At 42.3% G+C, this 18,420-nt stretch overlaps 1 protein-coding gene across 1 annotated transcript in view; it reads right to left on the bottom strand.

The window, feature by feature from the left end:
• The window catches only part of pfkla (phosphofructokinase, liver a), an 87,518-nt gene that overhangs the window by 37,683 nt on the left and 31,415 nt on the right, over positions 1-18,420 (bottom strand). Inside the window, exons 6-9 of the mRNA XM_060930331.1 lie at positions 10,018-10,062; positions 9,768-9,876; positions 6,478-6,573; positions 3,538-3,630 (exon numbers count right to left, since the gene is read on the bottom strand). Coding sequence (XP_060786314.1) covers positions 3,538-3,630; positions 6,478-6,573; positions 9,768-9,876; positions 10,018-10,062 — 343 coding nt within the window. The remainder of the gene's footprint in view (positions 1-3,537; positions 3,631-6,477; positions 6,574-9,767; positions 9,877-10,017; positions 10,063-18,420) is intronic.

Genomic DNA, 18,420 nt, shown 5'->3' with positions numbered 1-18,420 from the left:
CACTGTGTAGGCACTGCTGATGGTAGTAACACACGTTTGTGCTGAACTGAACACTCAAGAGATTCTTTTAAGCTGGGAAGGGTGTCAAAACAATCCAAATCGAAGTGTTCAGAGCACAGGACGGATGTTGGTGAGGGCTCCCACTTGTCACGAGTGCGCCTGACTTGCTTCACCCACTTCGCATGCAGCTCGGGATCTCTGGGAAACTTGAATAAACTTACCCCATCCTTGTGGGTTTTGGAGCAAAAGCCGGCAACACAACACGAAGGCATTATATATATATATATATATATATATATATATATATATATATATATATATATAAAATGTATAATAATGTATAATAAAAATACTAATAATGATAAACTGAACACCTGTCGCATCAACAACAAACTGGTAAGTTAGGAGGAAGGTTCTTTCGCTGACGTCATATAGCTCCTTCTCCTCTTTCGTCTCCTGGGTGCTGCAGCCCCGTCAAATTTGCCCAAATAGCCGCGTTTTTTATCATAACTTGTAAAATAGGCGCCTTTGTGAATTAATATATGGATCATCGGGAATTACTTTTTATGTTATAAAACATCGCCAAAGATGTCAAAAACGTGTCATCAGCACTTTAATCGACCCCACAAATGTGATGCTCCAGAAACTCAATCTGCTCAAAGGAAGGTCAGTTTTATAGCTTCTCTAAAGAGCTCAACTGTTTTCAGCTGTGCTAACATGATCGTACAAGGGTTTTCTAATCATCCATTAGCCTTCTGAGGCAATGAGCAAACACATTGTACCATTAGAACACTGGAGTGAGAGTTGCTGGAAATGGGCCTCTATACACCTATGGAGATATTGCACCAAAAACCAGACATTTGCAGCTAGAATAGTCATTTACCACATTAGCAATGTATAGAGTGGATTTCTGATTAGTTTAAAGTGATCTTCATTGAAAAGAACAGTGCTTTTCTTTCAAAAATAAGGACATTTCAAAGTGACCCCAAACTTTTGAACGGTAGTGTACACCTAATTATTTATTATTGTCTACTTATCAAGCATTCACTAGGACTTCTTATCACTCAGTAGTACTAGTATAGTACTTTTTTTTAATCACACTATCACTCTTTCATCCACCTGTATCAGTTTTTGATTATAAATAAATTGCAAACATCATTTCAACAACACAATCGTTTTAATAACATTATTTTTAGCTGAACAGTTGAAAACTAACTTTTCATTTTGGACATTGGACACAGAACGGTGTAACAAAAGAAAAGTGAAAGTTTTTAGGTAAAAGTTGTCCTCTCTTCCTTATCTTATCAAATATATCGTTGTGGTTTTCTGTTGGTGTTTTTTGGATTCTTTGTATTTTCCCACGGGTGTGTCGGAACGTTTGAGAAAGTGCGTGCGTTCTACAGTAAGTGCGTGTGTTCAGTGCGCGTGCCATGCACTGGTAGCCTAGTTACTCTGCTCGCTCCAACCAGACAGTAATCTAGAATCTTTGCCCGACTTCCACTCGATTTACGAATTCTGATCAAAGTAATTTTTAAATAGCCTATCATGAAACATTAACATGCCTTTTTATTTGGGAGACTTTACAACTAACGTCTGTCTGCTAAAACACTGTGATTACCAGCTGCGCACGTTATAACACAAGATCTGGTTAAGCCGTACGCGCGCTGTAGCTCGCTCTTTGTTTGTCCAGCGAAACACTGCACACATAATAGAATATTGAAACATCAACATATGCTTCTGTATATGTTTTTATTTGGGAGACTTTGCAACAAACGTCTGTCTACTAAAACACTTTGGATACCAGCTGCGCACGTTGGCGCAAGATGGTTAAGCAGTGGGCTCCGCGCACTCTCTCGCACGCTGTCTGTCGAGTGAAACACAGAAGGAATTCACTTCAGACATAATTCAGAGACAGGTCAGAACGAGTTATATGCAATGTATATTGAGGAAAACGTGTTGCTTTTGGTAAATTGACATTAGCAAGTGTGTTATGCTGAAAGTGCATTTTTTTTTTGCAGAGACAGTATATTTTTCTTTCTGGTACGGCCAAATCTTTTAGTGGTACGCCGGACCGGCCAGGACCGGCTTACTTTCACCCCTGATTTCAACGCACAAAACGTGCCTATGGCAGATTCTACCGTAACTGGATCCATTAACCACTTGCCCCCAAAATAAGAAATTTTTCTTGTCCTTTTTTCAGTGAGGTAATGTTTTCAAGATTGAAAATATGGTATTTGGTCTTCTAAAACAGCACGTCATTTAAAAATACACTGAGTAGATCAATAAAAGATTTTTAAAGAATAAAGTTCTATTTCTTTGACATATCTGACAGACATAACTCCCATTTTAAAAATCACTTTCATTATCCCTGTTGCTATCGTCAGTGAATTTCTGTCAGATGACCTGACGATAGACTCGGCCGTTATGGATCTTTGGTAGTTATCGTGTGGAAGCAGGCTTTATCATTTCTGGGTGTCAACAGATAGAGTTGAAATAGATTAACAGCGAAAAAACTATTTCGTTCACGAGAGAAGCCCACAGTTATTTTTAAAAAATGCTATCGTCAGTCTGTCAGTCAAATGCGCCTGATGATAGCAAAATTCAAGCCCTCGCCACGCACATGTTGACTGACGCAAAGAGGAAATTCTACTGCGCGTGATTTTTGTGACAGCAGACATTTACTTCCGGGCAAGACTTGGAGTTCTGACAGCTAGATTTCATCAAATAAATCGAGGTAAGATTTTCAGTCAGCTATCCTGACGATAGAAATTTTTGACGATAGAAACATTGAGAATATATTTGTGCGTTCATATTTAAATTTTTCTGGAGGAAAACTATCGTAAGTTGAGATAAATCAGAGCCACTTGCGACCCTTTCAGCCGACAGGCCATTTCAATGTGTTATTTCCCCACGAAAGTGACCCAGTCGTGTCTATCGTCACTGTTCTGACAATTATTGCTGATATTTCAATTTTGAAAATAAATTTTATTTTTTTTATTTCAATATTTTATTTTATTATTTGGTTCTAGTGATGAGGTATTTAATATTATTACTAAATTTGTCAGATTAATAATGTAAGAAACCGTTTTGTTGCTATTGTCATCTCGAGTGTCTGTCGGAATATGATGGTAGACGTTAGTTTGTCGGTCAGATTTTGATGATAGAAACCGATGTGTTTCTATTGTCATTTAGCGTGTCTGTCATGTCAGGCTTTTATTAATTAGTTACCAGGACTACCGTCCTAAAATTTACTGTGAATGTCCAAGACCCCAAATGCTACTAGAAAAACTTAATAGAATGATCAAAATAATCAATTCAGCAATTTAAGGAGATGGGACTTAACTGGCCTCTGTTATGGTAGAATCTGCCCTATTATAATAAAACTGTCCAATAACATCTCTTTAGGTTTTCTGCGCTTAAATATTACAGAAACGATTCAAGTGAAGCCCATTTTATGATCTACATTGCAATCAAATAAACAAATGTACTCTAGATTTTAAATATGGAGATCTCTAGAATTCAGTTTGGATTGCTTACGAGTACTCGATCGAAGGCTGAAGGAGTTCCTCCTCTCTGCACGTGGCCCAGAACAGTCACTCTGGTATCATAACCCAACCGCTTTACAACAAGCTACACACACACACAGAAAATCATGTCATCATCCTTATATTAAATTTTTTTTTTTTTAAAGTGAATGTAAATGTCCCTAAACCCCACTTTTTTCCTTGTACAAAGCAACAATCGTTATGTTGATTGACCAAGATCCCGAACGGGTGCGTGACGTCACACGTGTAACAAGGATCCAGGTATCAATTTCGTTCCTGTGCGCAGCAGTGATTAGACTGGTCTCGATATAGAATCACATTTTGGAGAGAATTCTGATCGTGATTGGGATTCTTATATGTCGGATAAAGAGGCAGAAGATTATCAAGGATATTCCGGGGTAAATGGTTCTTTTCGAGCCCCCAAGACGAGAAACAGATCCCAGTTCACGACAGTCCCGCTCACCACCGATAGCGCACCACCAGCCAGAGAGAATCGGCAACACAGATCGGTTTGTGGATTTTTATTCTAAGCTGGCTGCTGCAAAATACAGAGAAAATATTTACATGTACCTCAATAAATGCAGAAATGCTCGTATAATCTTTAAAACGTACACTGATTCAGTGTAATTACTGAAAGAAAATATGAAGTGGGCGATAATAAGGGAATCGACGAACTGTCCAAATGTCAGATCAAATGTCATTTATTAAAATCAACGGGTTTCTTTTTCGCACCAGTAATTGCCATGTGGTCGTTCTGGTGGTGATAAACATGTGATGGATCAGATTTATTATTAGTCGGCGACATGAAATCTGCTCGCTTCGTTTGCACAAACTGTTGTTCACCCACTGTCGCTTTAGATTAGTGTCATTTCTTGGAAATTTGTGAACTGAATGTCCTGTTGTATATGGATTTGAACATCTAAACGTAATGCAGCACTTTCACATCGTTATTTTTGTAAGAGTCCAACAACAATATCCAATTTCAGTAAGTAAACAAGCATCAAGTCAGATAAATGGAAATGATCCAGATAACCGGACCGGGGTTCCACAAGTGACATCATGCGAGATTAGCCCTGGAGTATGGCTGCCTTTTTCTGGGATCCAGAAGCCGCGATTTATTGATAGTTTTGTGCTTGATGATAAAATAACAAATAATTAATATTATTTTTCCCCCTGCTTTATTAATTCATTTTGGTCATTACTAATGAGATATATTCATTTTAAATCATTACAATAAGGCATTATACAACCCCGATTCCAAAAAAGTTGGGACAAAGTACAAATTGTAAATAAAAACGGAATGCAATAATTTACAAATCTCAAAAACTGATATTGTATTCACAATAGAACATAGACAACATATCAAATGTCGAAAGTGAGACATTTTGAAATTTCATGCCAAATATTGGCTCATTTGAAATTTCATGACAGCAACACATCTCAAAAAAGTTGGGACAGGGGCAATAAGAGGCTGGAAAAGTTAAAGGTACAAAAAAGGAACAGCTGGAGGACCAAATTGCAACTCATTAGGTCAATTAGCAATAGGTCATTAACATGACTGGGTATCAAAAGAGCATCTTGGAGTGGCAACGGCTCTCAGAAGTAAAGATGGGAAGAGGATCACCAATCCCCCTAATTCTGCGCCGACAAATAGTGGAGCAATATCAGAAAGGAGGTCGACAGTGTAAAATTGCAAAGAGTTTGAACATATCATCATCTACAGTGCATAATATCATCAAAAGATTCAGAGAATCTGGAAGAATCTCTGTGCGTAAGGGTCAAGGCCGGAAAACCATACTGGGTGCCCGTGATCTTCGGGCCCTTAGACGGCACTGCATCACATACAGGCATGCTTCTGTATTGGAAATCACAAAATGGGCTCAGGAATATTTCCAGAGAACATTATCTGTGAACACAATTCACCGTGCCATCCGCCGTTGCCAGCTAAAACTCTATAGTTCAAAGAAGAAGCCGTATCTAAACATGATCCAGAAGCGCAGACGTCTTCTCTGGGCCAAGGCTCATTTAAAATGGACTGTGGCAAAGTGGAAAACTGTTCTGTGGTCAGACGAATCAAAATGTGAAGTTCTTTATGGAAATCAGGGACGCCGTGTCATTCGGACTAAAGAGGAGAAGGACGACCCAAGTTGTTATCAGCGCTCAGTTCAGAAGCCTGCATCTCTGATGGTATGGGGTTGCATTAGTGCGTGTGGCATGGGCAGCTTACACATCTGGAAAGACACCATCAATGCTGAAAGGTATATCCAGGTTCTAGAGCAACATATGCTCCCATCCAGACGACGTCTCTTTCAGGGAAGACCTTGCATTTTCCAACATGACAATGCCAAACCACATACTGCATCAATTACAGCATCATGGCTGCGTAGAAGAAGGGTCCGGGTACTGAACTGGCCAGCCTGCAGTCCAGATCTTTCACTCATAGAAAACATTTGGCGCATCATAAAACGGAAGATACGACAAAAAAGACCTAAGACAGTTGAGCAACTAGAATCCTACATTAGACAAGAATGGGTTAACATTCCTATCCCTAAACTTGAGCAACTTGTCTCCTCAGTCCCCAGATGTTTACAGACTGTTGTAAAGAGAAAAGGGGATGTCTCACAGTGGTAAACATGGCCTTGTCCCAACTTTTTTGAGATGTGTTGTTGTCATGAAATTTAAAATCACCTAATTTTTCTCTTTAAATGATACATTTTCTCAGTTTAAACATTTGATATGTCATCTATGTTCTATTCTGAATAAAATATGGAATTTTGAAACTTCCACATCATTGCATTCCATTTTTATTTACAATTTGTACTTTGTCCCAACTTTTTTGGAATTGGGGTTGTACACTTTAAATAATGGAAGCAAAAGAGATCTTTATTTTCAACACTGTTGGTGGTGATAGTGAATATTTTAAAATACTTACATCTTTGATGTAGTTGGAAGTGATGGGCTCGCCTTTACTGCCGATTGCTCCTTCAGCAACGATGATGATGTTGAGTCTCGATCCCTTTCTACGGCTCTGTGGATACACACACACACCAATTCAATTCAGCACTACAACTGAAAACGTATGGGCCATTGAATAAAACATGGCAAAAACTGGCAGCTGATGAATCCAGGCCTGTCCGTGAGAAAATCTATTCTTTTTGTGCACGTGACGTCACACTTATTTTTCAAACCGGAAGTCCACCATGTTGGATGATAACAAAAACCAAGATAGCACCGTGGCGCGTCACGTGTGAGCTGCTGCAACGCTTCATGATTTTCTTTTGATTTCATTGCCTTTGAAGAAAGACAACGTGACTCATGACAAAGAGAAACGGCTCTTCAGAAAGAATTCCTCAAATAATTAAAAACGGCGGCTAAACAGATGAATTGTCCAGAGAACGCCGTGCGTACGCTGTGGTTCAAAAACATCCATTGTAAGGACTTAACTGAGAAAAAAGCCAATTACATTCGTATGTGTGTATGTACAGTGAGCACTTTATATCTGGTAAGAGTTTGTTGCTAATTAAAGCTGTGTTTTCTGGGGATTAAATCGAACTTTTGAGCTTTAAAGGAGCAGTCCACCATACTTCCATAATGAAATATGCTCTTATCTGAATTGAGACGAGCTGCTCCGTACCTGTCCGAGCTTTGCGCGACCTCCCAGTCAGTCAGACGCGCGGTCACTCCTGTTAGCAATGTAGCTAGGCTCAGCATGGCCAATGGTATTTTTTGGGGCTGTAGTTAGATGCGACCAAACTCTTCCGCGTTTTTCCTGTTTACATAGGTTTATATGACCAGTGATATGAAACAAGTTCAGTTACACAAATTGAAACGTGGTGATTTTCTATGCTATGGAAAGTCCGCACTATAATGACAAGCGTACTAACACCTTCCGCGCGCTTCGGCAGTGCATTGATACGGAGCTCAGATATCAATGCACTGCCGAAGCGCGCAGAAGGTGTTAGTACGCCTGTCATTATAGTGCGGACTTTCCATAGCATAGAAAATCGCTACGTTTCAATTTGTGTAACTGAACTTGTTTCATATCACTGGTCATATAAACCTATGTAAACAGGAAAAACGCGGAAGAATTTGGTCGCATCTAACTACAGCCCCAAAAAATACCATTGGCCATACTGAGCTTAGCTACATTGCTAACAGGAGTGACAGTGCGTCTGACTGACTGGGAGGTCGCGCAAAGCTCGGACAGGTACGGAGCAGCTCGTCTCAATTCAGATAAGAGCATATTTCATTATGGAAGTACGGTGGACTGTTCCTTTAACACGAACACTCTGCTTCTCACCTTCCAGGAGCACCAAGCAAACCTACAGTATGCGGGAAAACAAATCCAGATAGGGCACCAATACTCAAATTAGGACATAAGATCAAGAAGCAACAGGAAAGATTTGCCAAGAAAGCCAGATTAGAAGCAGTGCAAACTTTATGCCCGGGTCAGACGGCAGAAAGACGCATGCTGCAACCTGCGATCAGTCGGGTGGCGACCGACTGCAGGTGGACGCAGGCGTTTTGCGTCAAATCTTTCATTGCGGTCAGATGTATTGCAAGACGCAGAGTTTTTAAGCTGAATCTTGTCTCAAGCCAGCTGGGAACATCTAGGTCCTTATCTGATCTTTCACCCCTTTCCCTGGTTTTCCCCGAGCTTTCCCCGCACTGCAGCCAGCACACCTGTCTATCAGCTCATCCACGACTCTATATTTTACCGCGGGACTGTCTTCGCCTCAGGATATGGTTTTCCACCCTGGTTTTTGTATTCTATTCTATTATTTTATTACTTTGCTGCGCATTGTGGAATATTTTGCTCTTCTGTGGATATCTTTTATTGGGACTGTGAGCGTGTCGGTTTCCCAACGCAGAAGCATTTTGAACTTTGAACTGAGAGCTTTTTCCTGTTGCGGGGCTGCATTTTTAGACTCCATCATGCTTTTTTCCTTTTGCGCTTGTTTGGCAGCTGATCTCTAATCTCCGTTTTCCCCCCAAATACCCATTCCTGTATTTCTCCCGTCGGCTCCTCCCCTCCACCCGGATTAAGACCTGCCTTCTACACGCTTCAACCTGCTATTTGCACCAATTGGAAGCGAATTGCAGCTGAAATGTGAACAGATCGTGATCCACTCGCGTCAACCTGCCTCTACTAAAGACCCTCTGTAACACTCTGCCATTATCTGCGTCATCGTGCGTCGACGCAAGACCAGTCTTGCATCTACCTGCGATTTTGTTATCGCAGGTAGAGGCAAGTAGTTGAAAACTAGTTGCAGCCTGCCGTCTGACCTGGGCATTAGCGAGTTTGGATACACAATGTGGGTCAACTTTGCCAGGTGAGAGATTAGCGATGCCGTTCTACTTACGCACTTTTTTTTTTGTGTAGAATGAGAGTTCACACTGATATCAGGGTATTCAGTCAGTGGTAATGAGGCGAAATCCTTTGTATAATTGGACGGCTTTAACATAGACACAAATTTAAACTTTTTCGTCTGAATCTTGACTTGGCAGAGGACTCCAGAGAATCAGAATATTTGGAGAATGTCAGAGATACATTGTTCATTGTCATTGTTCATATGAGACGGCATTCTGGATTTGTACATCATCCAACATGGCGGCGGATGCATACCTCACACTATTTTGTTATGTGGTTGCAGGGCCACCGCTAGAAATTTTGGGCCCTATGAAAGAATACAGCATTGCCTCCCCATTCTTTATGTTTCTGGTAACCCGACTTCTTCATGACCGTGTCAATCTACTGATGGTTCACCATCAATTCTGCTTCTACCACATGCAGCTAGCATTAGTGCTGGATTGGAAAGCAACAAACTTAACACGAGGTCACGCACTGGCTCCGACTACACAAGACTGTACCATGTAATGAATAGGGAGGGGGTGAAATATAAAGACTGTCTATTCTAATAATTTTGCGGAAAATGGAAAACCAAACCAGAAGGAAGGTTGTTGTATTTGCTTGTTTAAAGAGACAAATTTATTTAAAAAAAATAATAATTAAATTAACTTACACATGGTAATAATATTAATATTATCCTCTGAGGGCTCTCTGCCAATGCTGGGCCCTTAAAATCGTCCTAACTCCCCCCCCCCAACGGCACCCCTGCGTGGTTGCACACGAAGAATATGATATAATTACTTCTTTAAAAGTGGTTCAACGCTAATTTTTTTAATTTATTGATAGATCCTGAGTGTTTTGTGCTCAGTCACCTCTCCAAGCCGAGTGCACATGAGCTCCTCCCAGTTGTCCTCTGGAGGAGCTTCAGGAATAAAGAGCCAGTCTGCTCCAGCCGCTAACGCAGACACCAGAGCTAGGTATCTACACACACACACACACACACACTTTAAAGTTTTCTAAATGATAAAGGCTTGAATGAACAAAAGCCTGAATGTACTTGGGGTTCAGTGGTGTTTTCATGGGTGCAGTCTGACTGAACAGAAGCACAGAGACGCGACTCACCCACAGTGTCGTCCCATGACCTCCAGGACAAATGTGCGTTGATGGCTGCATAACAATTAGAAAAAGATTTGCAAAGTGTTAGAAGTGCTCATTTAGTGAAGGTAATGATTTAATCAACTAACATCCTCAGGCCAGTATGGAATGCAAATGGTTCGTTGTTAAGCTGAAGCAAAACAACCATTAAGCATCTCTTCTGTACTGGTGACCTGAAAACGCTTTCTGAAAACACTGAGCCATGAAATGAGTCTTAGGCTACGTTTACATTACGTCGAATCAGCGGATCATCAGATTAACGTTCTTAAAACGATTCGCGTTTACACTAAAACCGTTAGCCGTGCACACAGCAACACCAATACGCGGATACGCTCGGCTCCGCAGGCATCCTGTGCTCCAAATCACTCCGCCCTGAACAGCGAGTGCCCTCTGGAGGGTGCGCACTCCGGCCCTGCGCAGCTCACACAGCGCGCGAGTGAAGTGAACAAGCCACGATTCGGGACTGAGCCGCTGTGTGTGAGATCCCAGTGCATATCACTTATTACTTGCAAGTGGAAGGATGGCAAGCCTAAAGACAATCATAACTACACAATGGGCAGTATTTGCATCAGTATTTGCAGTATTTTCATACTTTTATACTCTTTAATGAAAGGTGATACAAGGCGGAAGTCTGCGCCGTTTTTCAGCAGTCGCGTCACATGACCAACGCCAGCGAATCAGGAAGGTGGATGTCACAGTGACGTTGTCCAATGAGACGCCAGCTAGAGCTCAGCACAGCGTATTCGCGTATTCTCAATGTTTACACAGCACCGGAGCTGATACGATCTAGATTGAATACGTGGACGCTGGCGGATTCCCGTTTCCCCGCTTTTTCAGGGGGGTTAATGTAAACGGACAGTGCATCCGCGAAGAAAACGAGACAGATACGGTCTAGTGTAAACGTAGCCTTAGGCCCTGTCTACACGGCAACGGATTCAGGTGACTCCGATACAATTGCTTATCGTTTAGGCCTGGCGTCCACACGGCACCGGCGTTTTGGGTTCTTTTTGAGAACGGGTTCCAGAGTGGAAAGATCTGGCAACGGCGCCGTTGTGAAGTCGTCTGGATGAGTAGAATGGATTTGTTTACGATGACGTCACAACCACATGACTGTGAGTGCTTCACGCCGGGTAGAAGTGTAACGAATATCACCAGAAAAAGCCTTACAGAGCACTAGTGAGAGTGAAACACGAGCTTGGATATTATTATTATTATTATTATTATTATTATTATGTTCAGTGTTAGTTCACAGTAGTAATGCAAGAAGCAGAATAGTGACAGTAATAGTGAAGCAAAAACATGCAATTGTACAAACACTGCAGCTCTACAGCAAAATATTCATTTATGAAATGGTCTGATTCTTAACACCAGTAGTGCCAATGATCTTCTCATTGCGATGCGAGTTGTCAACAAATCCTATAACTTGGTTCATGAAACGCGCTTACAAAATATTTTCACTGTGAATATTTATTGTGTAATGGTGCAAAGTGAGAGAGAGAGAGAGAGAGAGACTCTGCCCTTAGGGCAGAGTCAATCCCACCAGCAAAAATAGGGGAAAAAAAAAAAGGAGCGATCTCACCTCTTCAGATGTTGGTTCTAGAAGTCCCAGACAGGGGCCATTTGGCCTTTTTACCTAGAAAACCCACAAGAGGGCCAATTGGCCCCAAGTCCTCCCTGTAGACATTCATTTTGTTATGGAAATGTGGCTGTTAGTTACCTTACAGCTTAGAAATGAAATCTTACAATGCCTGTTGAATGTTGAATCTCTGCATCTTCGTTCCTTGGAGAGGAGCTTCTTTCACCACAAAATTCTTGAGGGAACTGAAGCGATAGTCCATGTGCACTGAGGTATTTATCCATCAAACAATTGTCTGGTTGCAGTCACATGAGTCGTTATGGTCACATGGGACATTCACATGTTCACATTTTAGAAGAGAATGTGTTTTTATTCCTCATTCTCACATTCACACAGAAGTAGCCAACATGACTTCACCACTGAAGTGTGAAGTGTGTGAAATGTGACCTCCTCACCCCACAAACTGCCACTAACAGCCTCATTACCATAACAAAATGAGTGATTAGTGTATTGGGGAAAAGCGGTCGGGCCAAATGGCCCCTATGTGGGTCTTCTAGGTAGACAGAAAAATGCTGGGACTGCTAGTGTTAAGTCCTACAATACATTCCTCAAAAAGGGCGTAGAACAAATTAATCCATCAACGTGTATCATTCAATTTATTCCGGACCATTAAAGACGCCGCCTTCCGCGTAGAATCATACGTCATCCTCGCCGCCATATTGGATAGGTCAAAGCGAATAAAGATTCATGTGCTGCGTTTAACTGTACCAACAGGTTTACCGTCCAAACGAGATCATATGGGATTACCTTTCACAGGTGAGAAACAACAAATTAATCCATCAACGTGTATCATTCAATTTATTTCGGACCATTAAAGACGCCGCCTTCCGCGTAGAATCATACGTCATCCTCGCCGCCATTTTGGAGAGGTCAAAGCGGAGAATAAAGATTAGCTGCGTTTAACTGTACCAACAGGTTTACCGTCCAAACGAGATCACATGGGATTACCTTTCACAGGTGAGACTGGAAAAATACTTTTCATTGTATTTGGTCATTATAATGTAATTTTACGAACAGATTTTTCTGACTTTGTGGCTAATATGAAGTCTCGCGCATAATAGTTTATGCGCATGCGTCCTTACTTCTATTGTTCTGGTGTCTCCGAAGGGACCGTCTTACAGCGCCCCTAGAGGTGTGGCATGTGTATTGCATCGTTTTCAGCAAGCGTTGCGTTGCCATATGGACCTGATATTTTACTGATCGTTGCCCATTTGGATGCGATATATTTTTAAATAACATCTCGTTGCCGTTGTCGTGTGGATGTAGCCTCAATCTGCTCAAAGGAAGGTCAGTTTTATAGCTTCTCTAATGGCCCTTTTCCACTACCCTTTTTCAGCTCACTTCAGTTCGCTTCAGCTCACTTCAGCCCGACACGGCTCGCGTTTCGACTACCAAAAACCAGCACGACTCAGCTCGTTTCAGCCCTGCTTAGCCCCTAAAACTCGCACCGTTTTGGAGTGGGGCTGAAGCGAGCCAAACCGTGCCGACTGAGGTTGGGGGCGTGAGCAGACACTCCCCTGTGCACTGATTGGTGAGGAGGCGTGTCCTCACATGCCCACACACGCCCCGCGAGCGCGCTGGGATCTGTAAACACCGCAAACCCGGAAGAATAATAATTACGAATTACGAGAATTTCTGAAGCCTTATGCGCCTCCTCGCCTCATCTATACGCTCTTGCCAGTATCTGTTGGCCACAGCACCAAGACCAGCAACACTAACGACTCCATGTCCTCCATGTTTATTGTTTACTATTCGGGTCGTGAGACTACCGCTTAAAAGCTCACTGAATCAGTGACATACAGAGCATCGTGGACGAGTTCGCGGAGCGCAAGGCTCGTCGTATGCCCTTCAAATAATGCGCGCAGTAGGCTATTGATGTTTTATTATGAGCCATGTACAGTATGTCGCCTAATGTTTTTTTGTTTCTGAGTTACATGTTCGTTTGAAGGACTTAATGTACAAAATAACATAGTTGCACCCCGTAGTGTTGAAATTGGTAAACACAGTGCATTCAGTGAGGTTTGCACCGCGCTCCTTTTATTTCTGACTCTTCCTGTCACCACTCTGAGCGCTCATTCGTATGCCCTTCAAATAATGTGCGCAGTATAGGCTATTGATGTTTTATTATGAGCCATGTACAGTATCCTAATGTTTTTTGTTTCTGAGTTACATGTTCGTTTGAAGGACTTGATGTACTAAATAACATAGTTGCACCCGGTAGTGTTGAAATTGGTAAACACCGCAGTTGCGGACATTTTGTAGCCTAAAATGATGTTATGATAAGCTTTAATAAAGGGCCCGGTCATTTGCCCCGCCCCTGGCCCGGCTCTGACTTGTTCCGCCACTGTCACTGATGTCACTGTTTGCGCTGCTTAACGACATCACGTGACGTCCACCCACTTTCGCTAACTCCACCCAATGTGTCCACCCACTTCCAGCCAGCACGGTTCAGCGCGGTTGTAGTCGAAATGCAACTCCAACAGCCCCGCTCAGCTCGACTCAGCTCGACTCGGCACGGCACGGCTCAGCCGCGTTTGTAGTGGAAAAGCGGCATAAAGAGCTCAACTGTTTTCAGCTGTGCTAACATGATTGTACAAGGGTTTTCTAATCATCCATTAGCCTTCTGAGGCAATGAGCAAACACATTGTACCATTAGAACACTGGAGTGAGAGTTGCTGGAAATGGGCCTCTATACACCTATGGAGATATTGCACCAAAAACCAGACATTTGCAGCTAGAATAGTCATTTACCACATTAGCAATGTATAGAGTGGATTTCTGATTAGTTTAAAGTGATCTTCATTGAAAAGAACAGTGCTTTTCTTTCAAAAATAAGGACATTTCAAAGTGACCCCCAAACTTTTGAACGGTAGTGTATGTACTGTGTAGCCTTCTTTTTTTCTTATTTGCACAGCTCTATATGCTAATTGGTTTATTATAATGGCTATTGATAGTCTATGTTTTGTGTTACCTTTATATATTGTGTTTCCTTTATTGTTTTCTTTTTGCAAAGCTCTAGGCCTGTGTTGTCAGTCAGGGTCAACTTCCTGCTCTAATGTTAATTTTGTTATTTGCACACTACATCAGAGCAGCTGTATGCCTATTGGTATACACAGCTCTGTTAGAGCAGTCTGAAATCAGTCTAATTAAAACTGGTTGTGTTGTCATAATTGTGGTGTTGAGTCAATACGAAACATTTTGCTCTTTCTGTTTAAAATATCAATATATATCGTATATCGCCAATCAGCCCCAAAATATCGGGATATCAGTTTTGGTCCATATCGCCCAGTCCTATTCGGTATTTTATTTCATCCCAAAGGTGCTGAGTTGGGTTGAGGTCAAGCCACTCTGTTCAAGCCACTTGAATTCTTCCACTCCAACCTTGGCCCTTGGCAGACCACGTCTTCATGGAGTTCACTTTGTGCACAGGGGCATTGTCATGCTGGAACAGGTTTAGGCATCCTAGTTCCAGTGAAGGGAAAGTGTAACTCTACAGCATACTACTACATCGAGTCTCCTCGGGAATGACTGGCGATGGCATGCCAGGATGGCCTGTGACCCATAACAGTTCTGATTTCATCTGCTGAAGCGAGACCAGTATCATGCATCAGCTGGTTGACTTGTGTCAGGTGCTGTCCGCCCTGGGAAGCCTGACCATGGCGTGGTTCCCACAGAACCAAGTTGTGAGCTCCCTCATCACTGTGGCGGACACAGCGCCCCGTCAAACGCAATCGTCTTGATCTTATCTTTAAAGAGAGTGGTGGTAAATCTCCATACAGCGCTTCATTTGGAATTCGGTCCCACCAGGTGACGTCATGGACTTTTCGGAGCGCGCATGTGTGTAGCAACCGTCCAGTCTTGATTCCTCCCGGACCGTCAGTGTCCAGGCCTCGTATCTATAGGTGAGAATAGATTCCACCGAAGCCATGAAGATACACTTTTTTAAGCAGAGTGACATATTTGAATGCCAGATAGTCTTCAACTTATGGAGTGCGCGCCAGACCTGGGCCTTTCTCACACCAATATCCTTCCCAATATATTTATTTTTTACACACAGGCCACTTTATTAGGTACACCCATCCACCTGCTGTTTTATGCAGTTCTCTAATCAGCTGATCCCATGCAGATACAAATCAAGAGCTTCAGTTAATGTTCACTTCAAACATCAGAATGGAAAAATTGTGATCTCAAAGCATGACTTTCTTTCACTGTGGCAAGGGCGTTGGCTTGATCCAGATGTACTGCTGGTTTGAGTATTTCAGAAACTGCTGATCTCCTGGGGTTTTCAGACATGACAGTCTCTAGAGTTTACACAGAATGGTGCAAAAAACACTGAGTGAGTGACAGTTCTGTGGGTGGAAACAAACGCCTTATTGATGAGAGGTCAGAGGAAAATGGACAGATCGGTTCAAGCTGCCTGGAAGGACATAGCGACTCATATAATCACTCTTTACAACCATGGTGAGCAGAAAAGCATCTCAGCACATTGGGTTCCACTCCTGCAGCCAGGAACAGGGATCTTAGAATCAAGAGCAAGTTGATAACATCCGAGACAAGTGTGTGCTTCCAACTTTGTGAGGAAGGACCTCATATGGGTGTGATGCTCAGGTGTCCACATAATTTTGACCACCCTGTCTTGCTGTTTTCTTACCTCACATCATAATCTTATGTATCAACCAAAATATTCCATACAATAACATCTATATGTGCCAGTCCACCAGGTTTTTATACCAGATGCTCAGATTACGGATTTTGAGTTCGACCTGCTGCATTACACTGCCAAGTCTTTGTAGGCAGGAAATACAAACCAAAGTGAAATTGGATTAAGGAAAGTTACTGTAAATCTGACATGGAATCATATGTTCGCAACCCAAAGTGGTCCATTTTCCAGGCAAGATGTACATGATGTTTCAGCTCGGTCCAAAGTGTATTTTAGGACCAGAATGACACTACTTTTACCATGCATTTGCAAAACAGCTCTACGTAATTTAATTTAATGCCTCGTTGAGTGGTTGGCACCATGCCAAATTCGTTTTTGAAAAAAGTGCCTGTTGTGTCAGAATATTACATTTAGCAGACGCTTTTATCCAGAGTGACGTACAACACACCCAGAGCAGCCTGGGGAGCAGTTGGGGGTTGGGTGCCTTGCTGGTCCAGGGAATCCAACTGGCAACCTTTAGGTCCCAAAGCTGCTTCTCTAACCATTAGGCCAAAGCAATTAATATTACTCTGTTTCTAACACGAGACCAACTTTAACCTGTTCAGAACATTACCAACAAAGCTAGAACTGTTGTTGATACAAGATAGTCAGTCATAAAACGTGTTTTCTCATCTCATCTAATTATCTCTAGCCGCTTTATCCTGTTCTACAGGGTCGCAGGCAAGCTGGAGCCTATCCCAGCTGACTACAGGCGAAAGGCGGGGTACACCCTGGACAAGTCGCCAGGTCATCACAGGGCTGACACATAGACACACAACCATTCACACTCACACCTACGGTCAATTTAGAGTCACCAGTTAACCTAACCTGCATGTCTTTGGACTGTGGGGGAAACCGGAGCACCCGGAGGAAACCCACGCGGACACGGGGAGAACATGCCAACTCCGCACAGAAAGGCCCTCGTCGGCCACGGAGCTCGAACCCGGACCTTCTTGCTGTGAGGCGACAGCGCTAACCACTACACCACCGTGCCGCCCTAAAACGTGTTTTTAATCTTTTTAACCTCTGAACATGCATTGTTGAAACCATGGAGACCAGGACTCCGAATCAGTCAGTACGTGTACAATGAATAGACCCCATCGAGTGTGGACTCATTTCCGGTTCTAGACAGTAACTACACGGTAGTCCTTTAAAACGAGTCCCTGTCTCAAGTCCTCTAGAACCAGCCTCAGTCCAACCCAGTCGTGGATGATGTTAAAAGTAGTAAATGTATCCCGTAGGGGTGCTACTGAGGTGATTATTCGTTGATAGTTACTGCATCAGCAAGCGAAAATTGTGCAAAATAAATAAATATCGCATGCTTTTCAACGTTGTTTCTACGCATTCTGTAAACAGAGCATCTGGTACAATAATCTCATGGCGTGACACAATTATCTATTACTAATGTGTTTAAATAAAAAAGGAATGACAAAGAATTTACATAGAAATACTCCAGAAGATGCAGTCGTGCCAAACGTCCTTAACTCACTAAATATTTCCAACACTGATCATCTTTAAACAATCCAGTTCGTTTACAGTTCTACTTCCTGTTGTCGGCTGATGTCATGTAAAAACTTCACCAAGGAACTCGTGTGTTCTCAAGTAATAAATCTCTGTTTATACCAATCTAACCGCACATCAGTGAACCTTCAGTAGAGGATAGTAAAAATAGGGCAAGTTCAGACAAGGATTTGACAAAACCAAACAGTTGTCTCAGACTCAGATGTTCTCGTCACACCAGGGCAAAGATGCATTCCTCCAAGAGATTATGCAACAGCACATGCCCCAGAGATGTGCTCACTACATCGAGAATGTTTTTCATTCTCTGACGTGATCCTCCACTCTGATCCACACAAATCAAAAGAGGTGTGAGACAAGGATGTGTAATATCACCAGATTTATTCTCCCTTTATGCTGAAGTAATGATGAGGAAAGTCAAACAAAAGAACAAACCAGATACTCTTCACCAATGAAAATAAATCCCCACATCATCACATATGCCAATGACACAGTACTCTTGGCTAAAAGTGAAGAT

The sequence above is a fragment of the Neoarius graeffei genome, chromosome 9, assembly GCF_027579695.1.
Source record: "Neoarius graeffei isolate fNeoGra1 chromosome 9, fNeoGra1.pri, whole genome shotgun sequence".
Lineage (NCBI taxonomy): Eukaryota > Metazoa > Chordata > Actinopteri > Siluriformes > Ariidae > Neoarius > Neoarius graeffei.
This window is presented reverse-complemented; position numbering and strand designations above follow the sequence as displayed.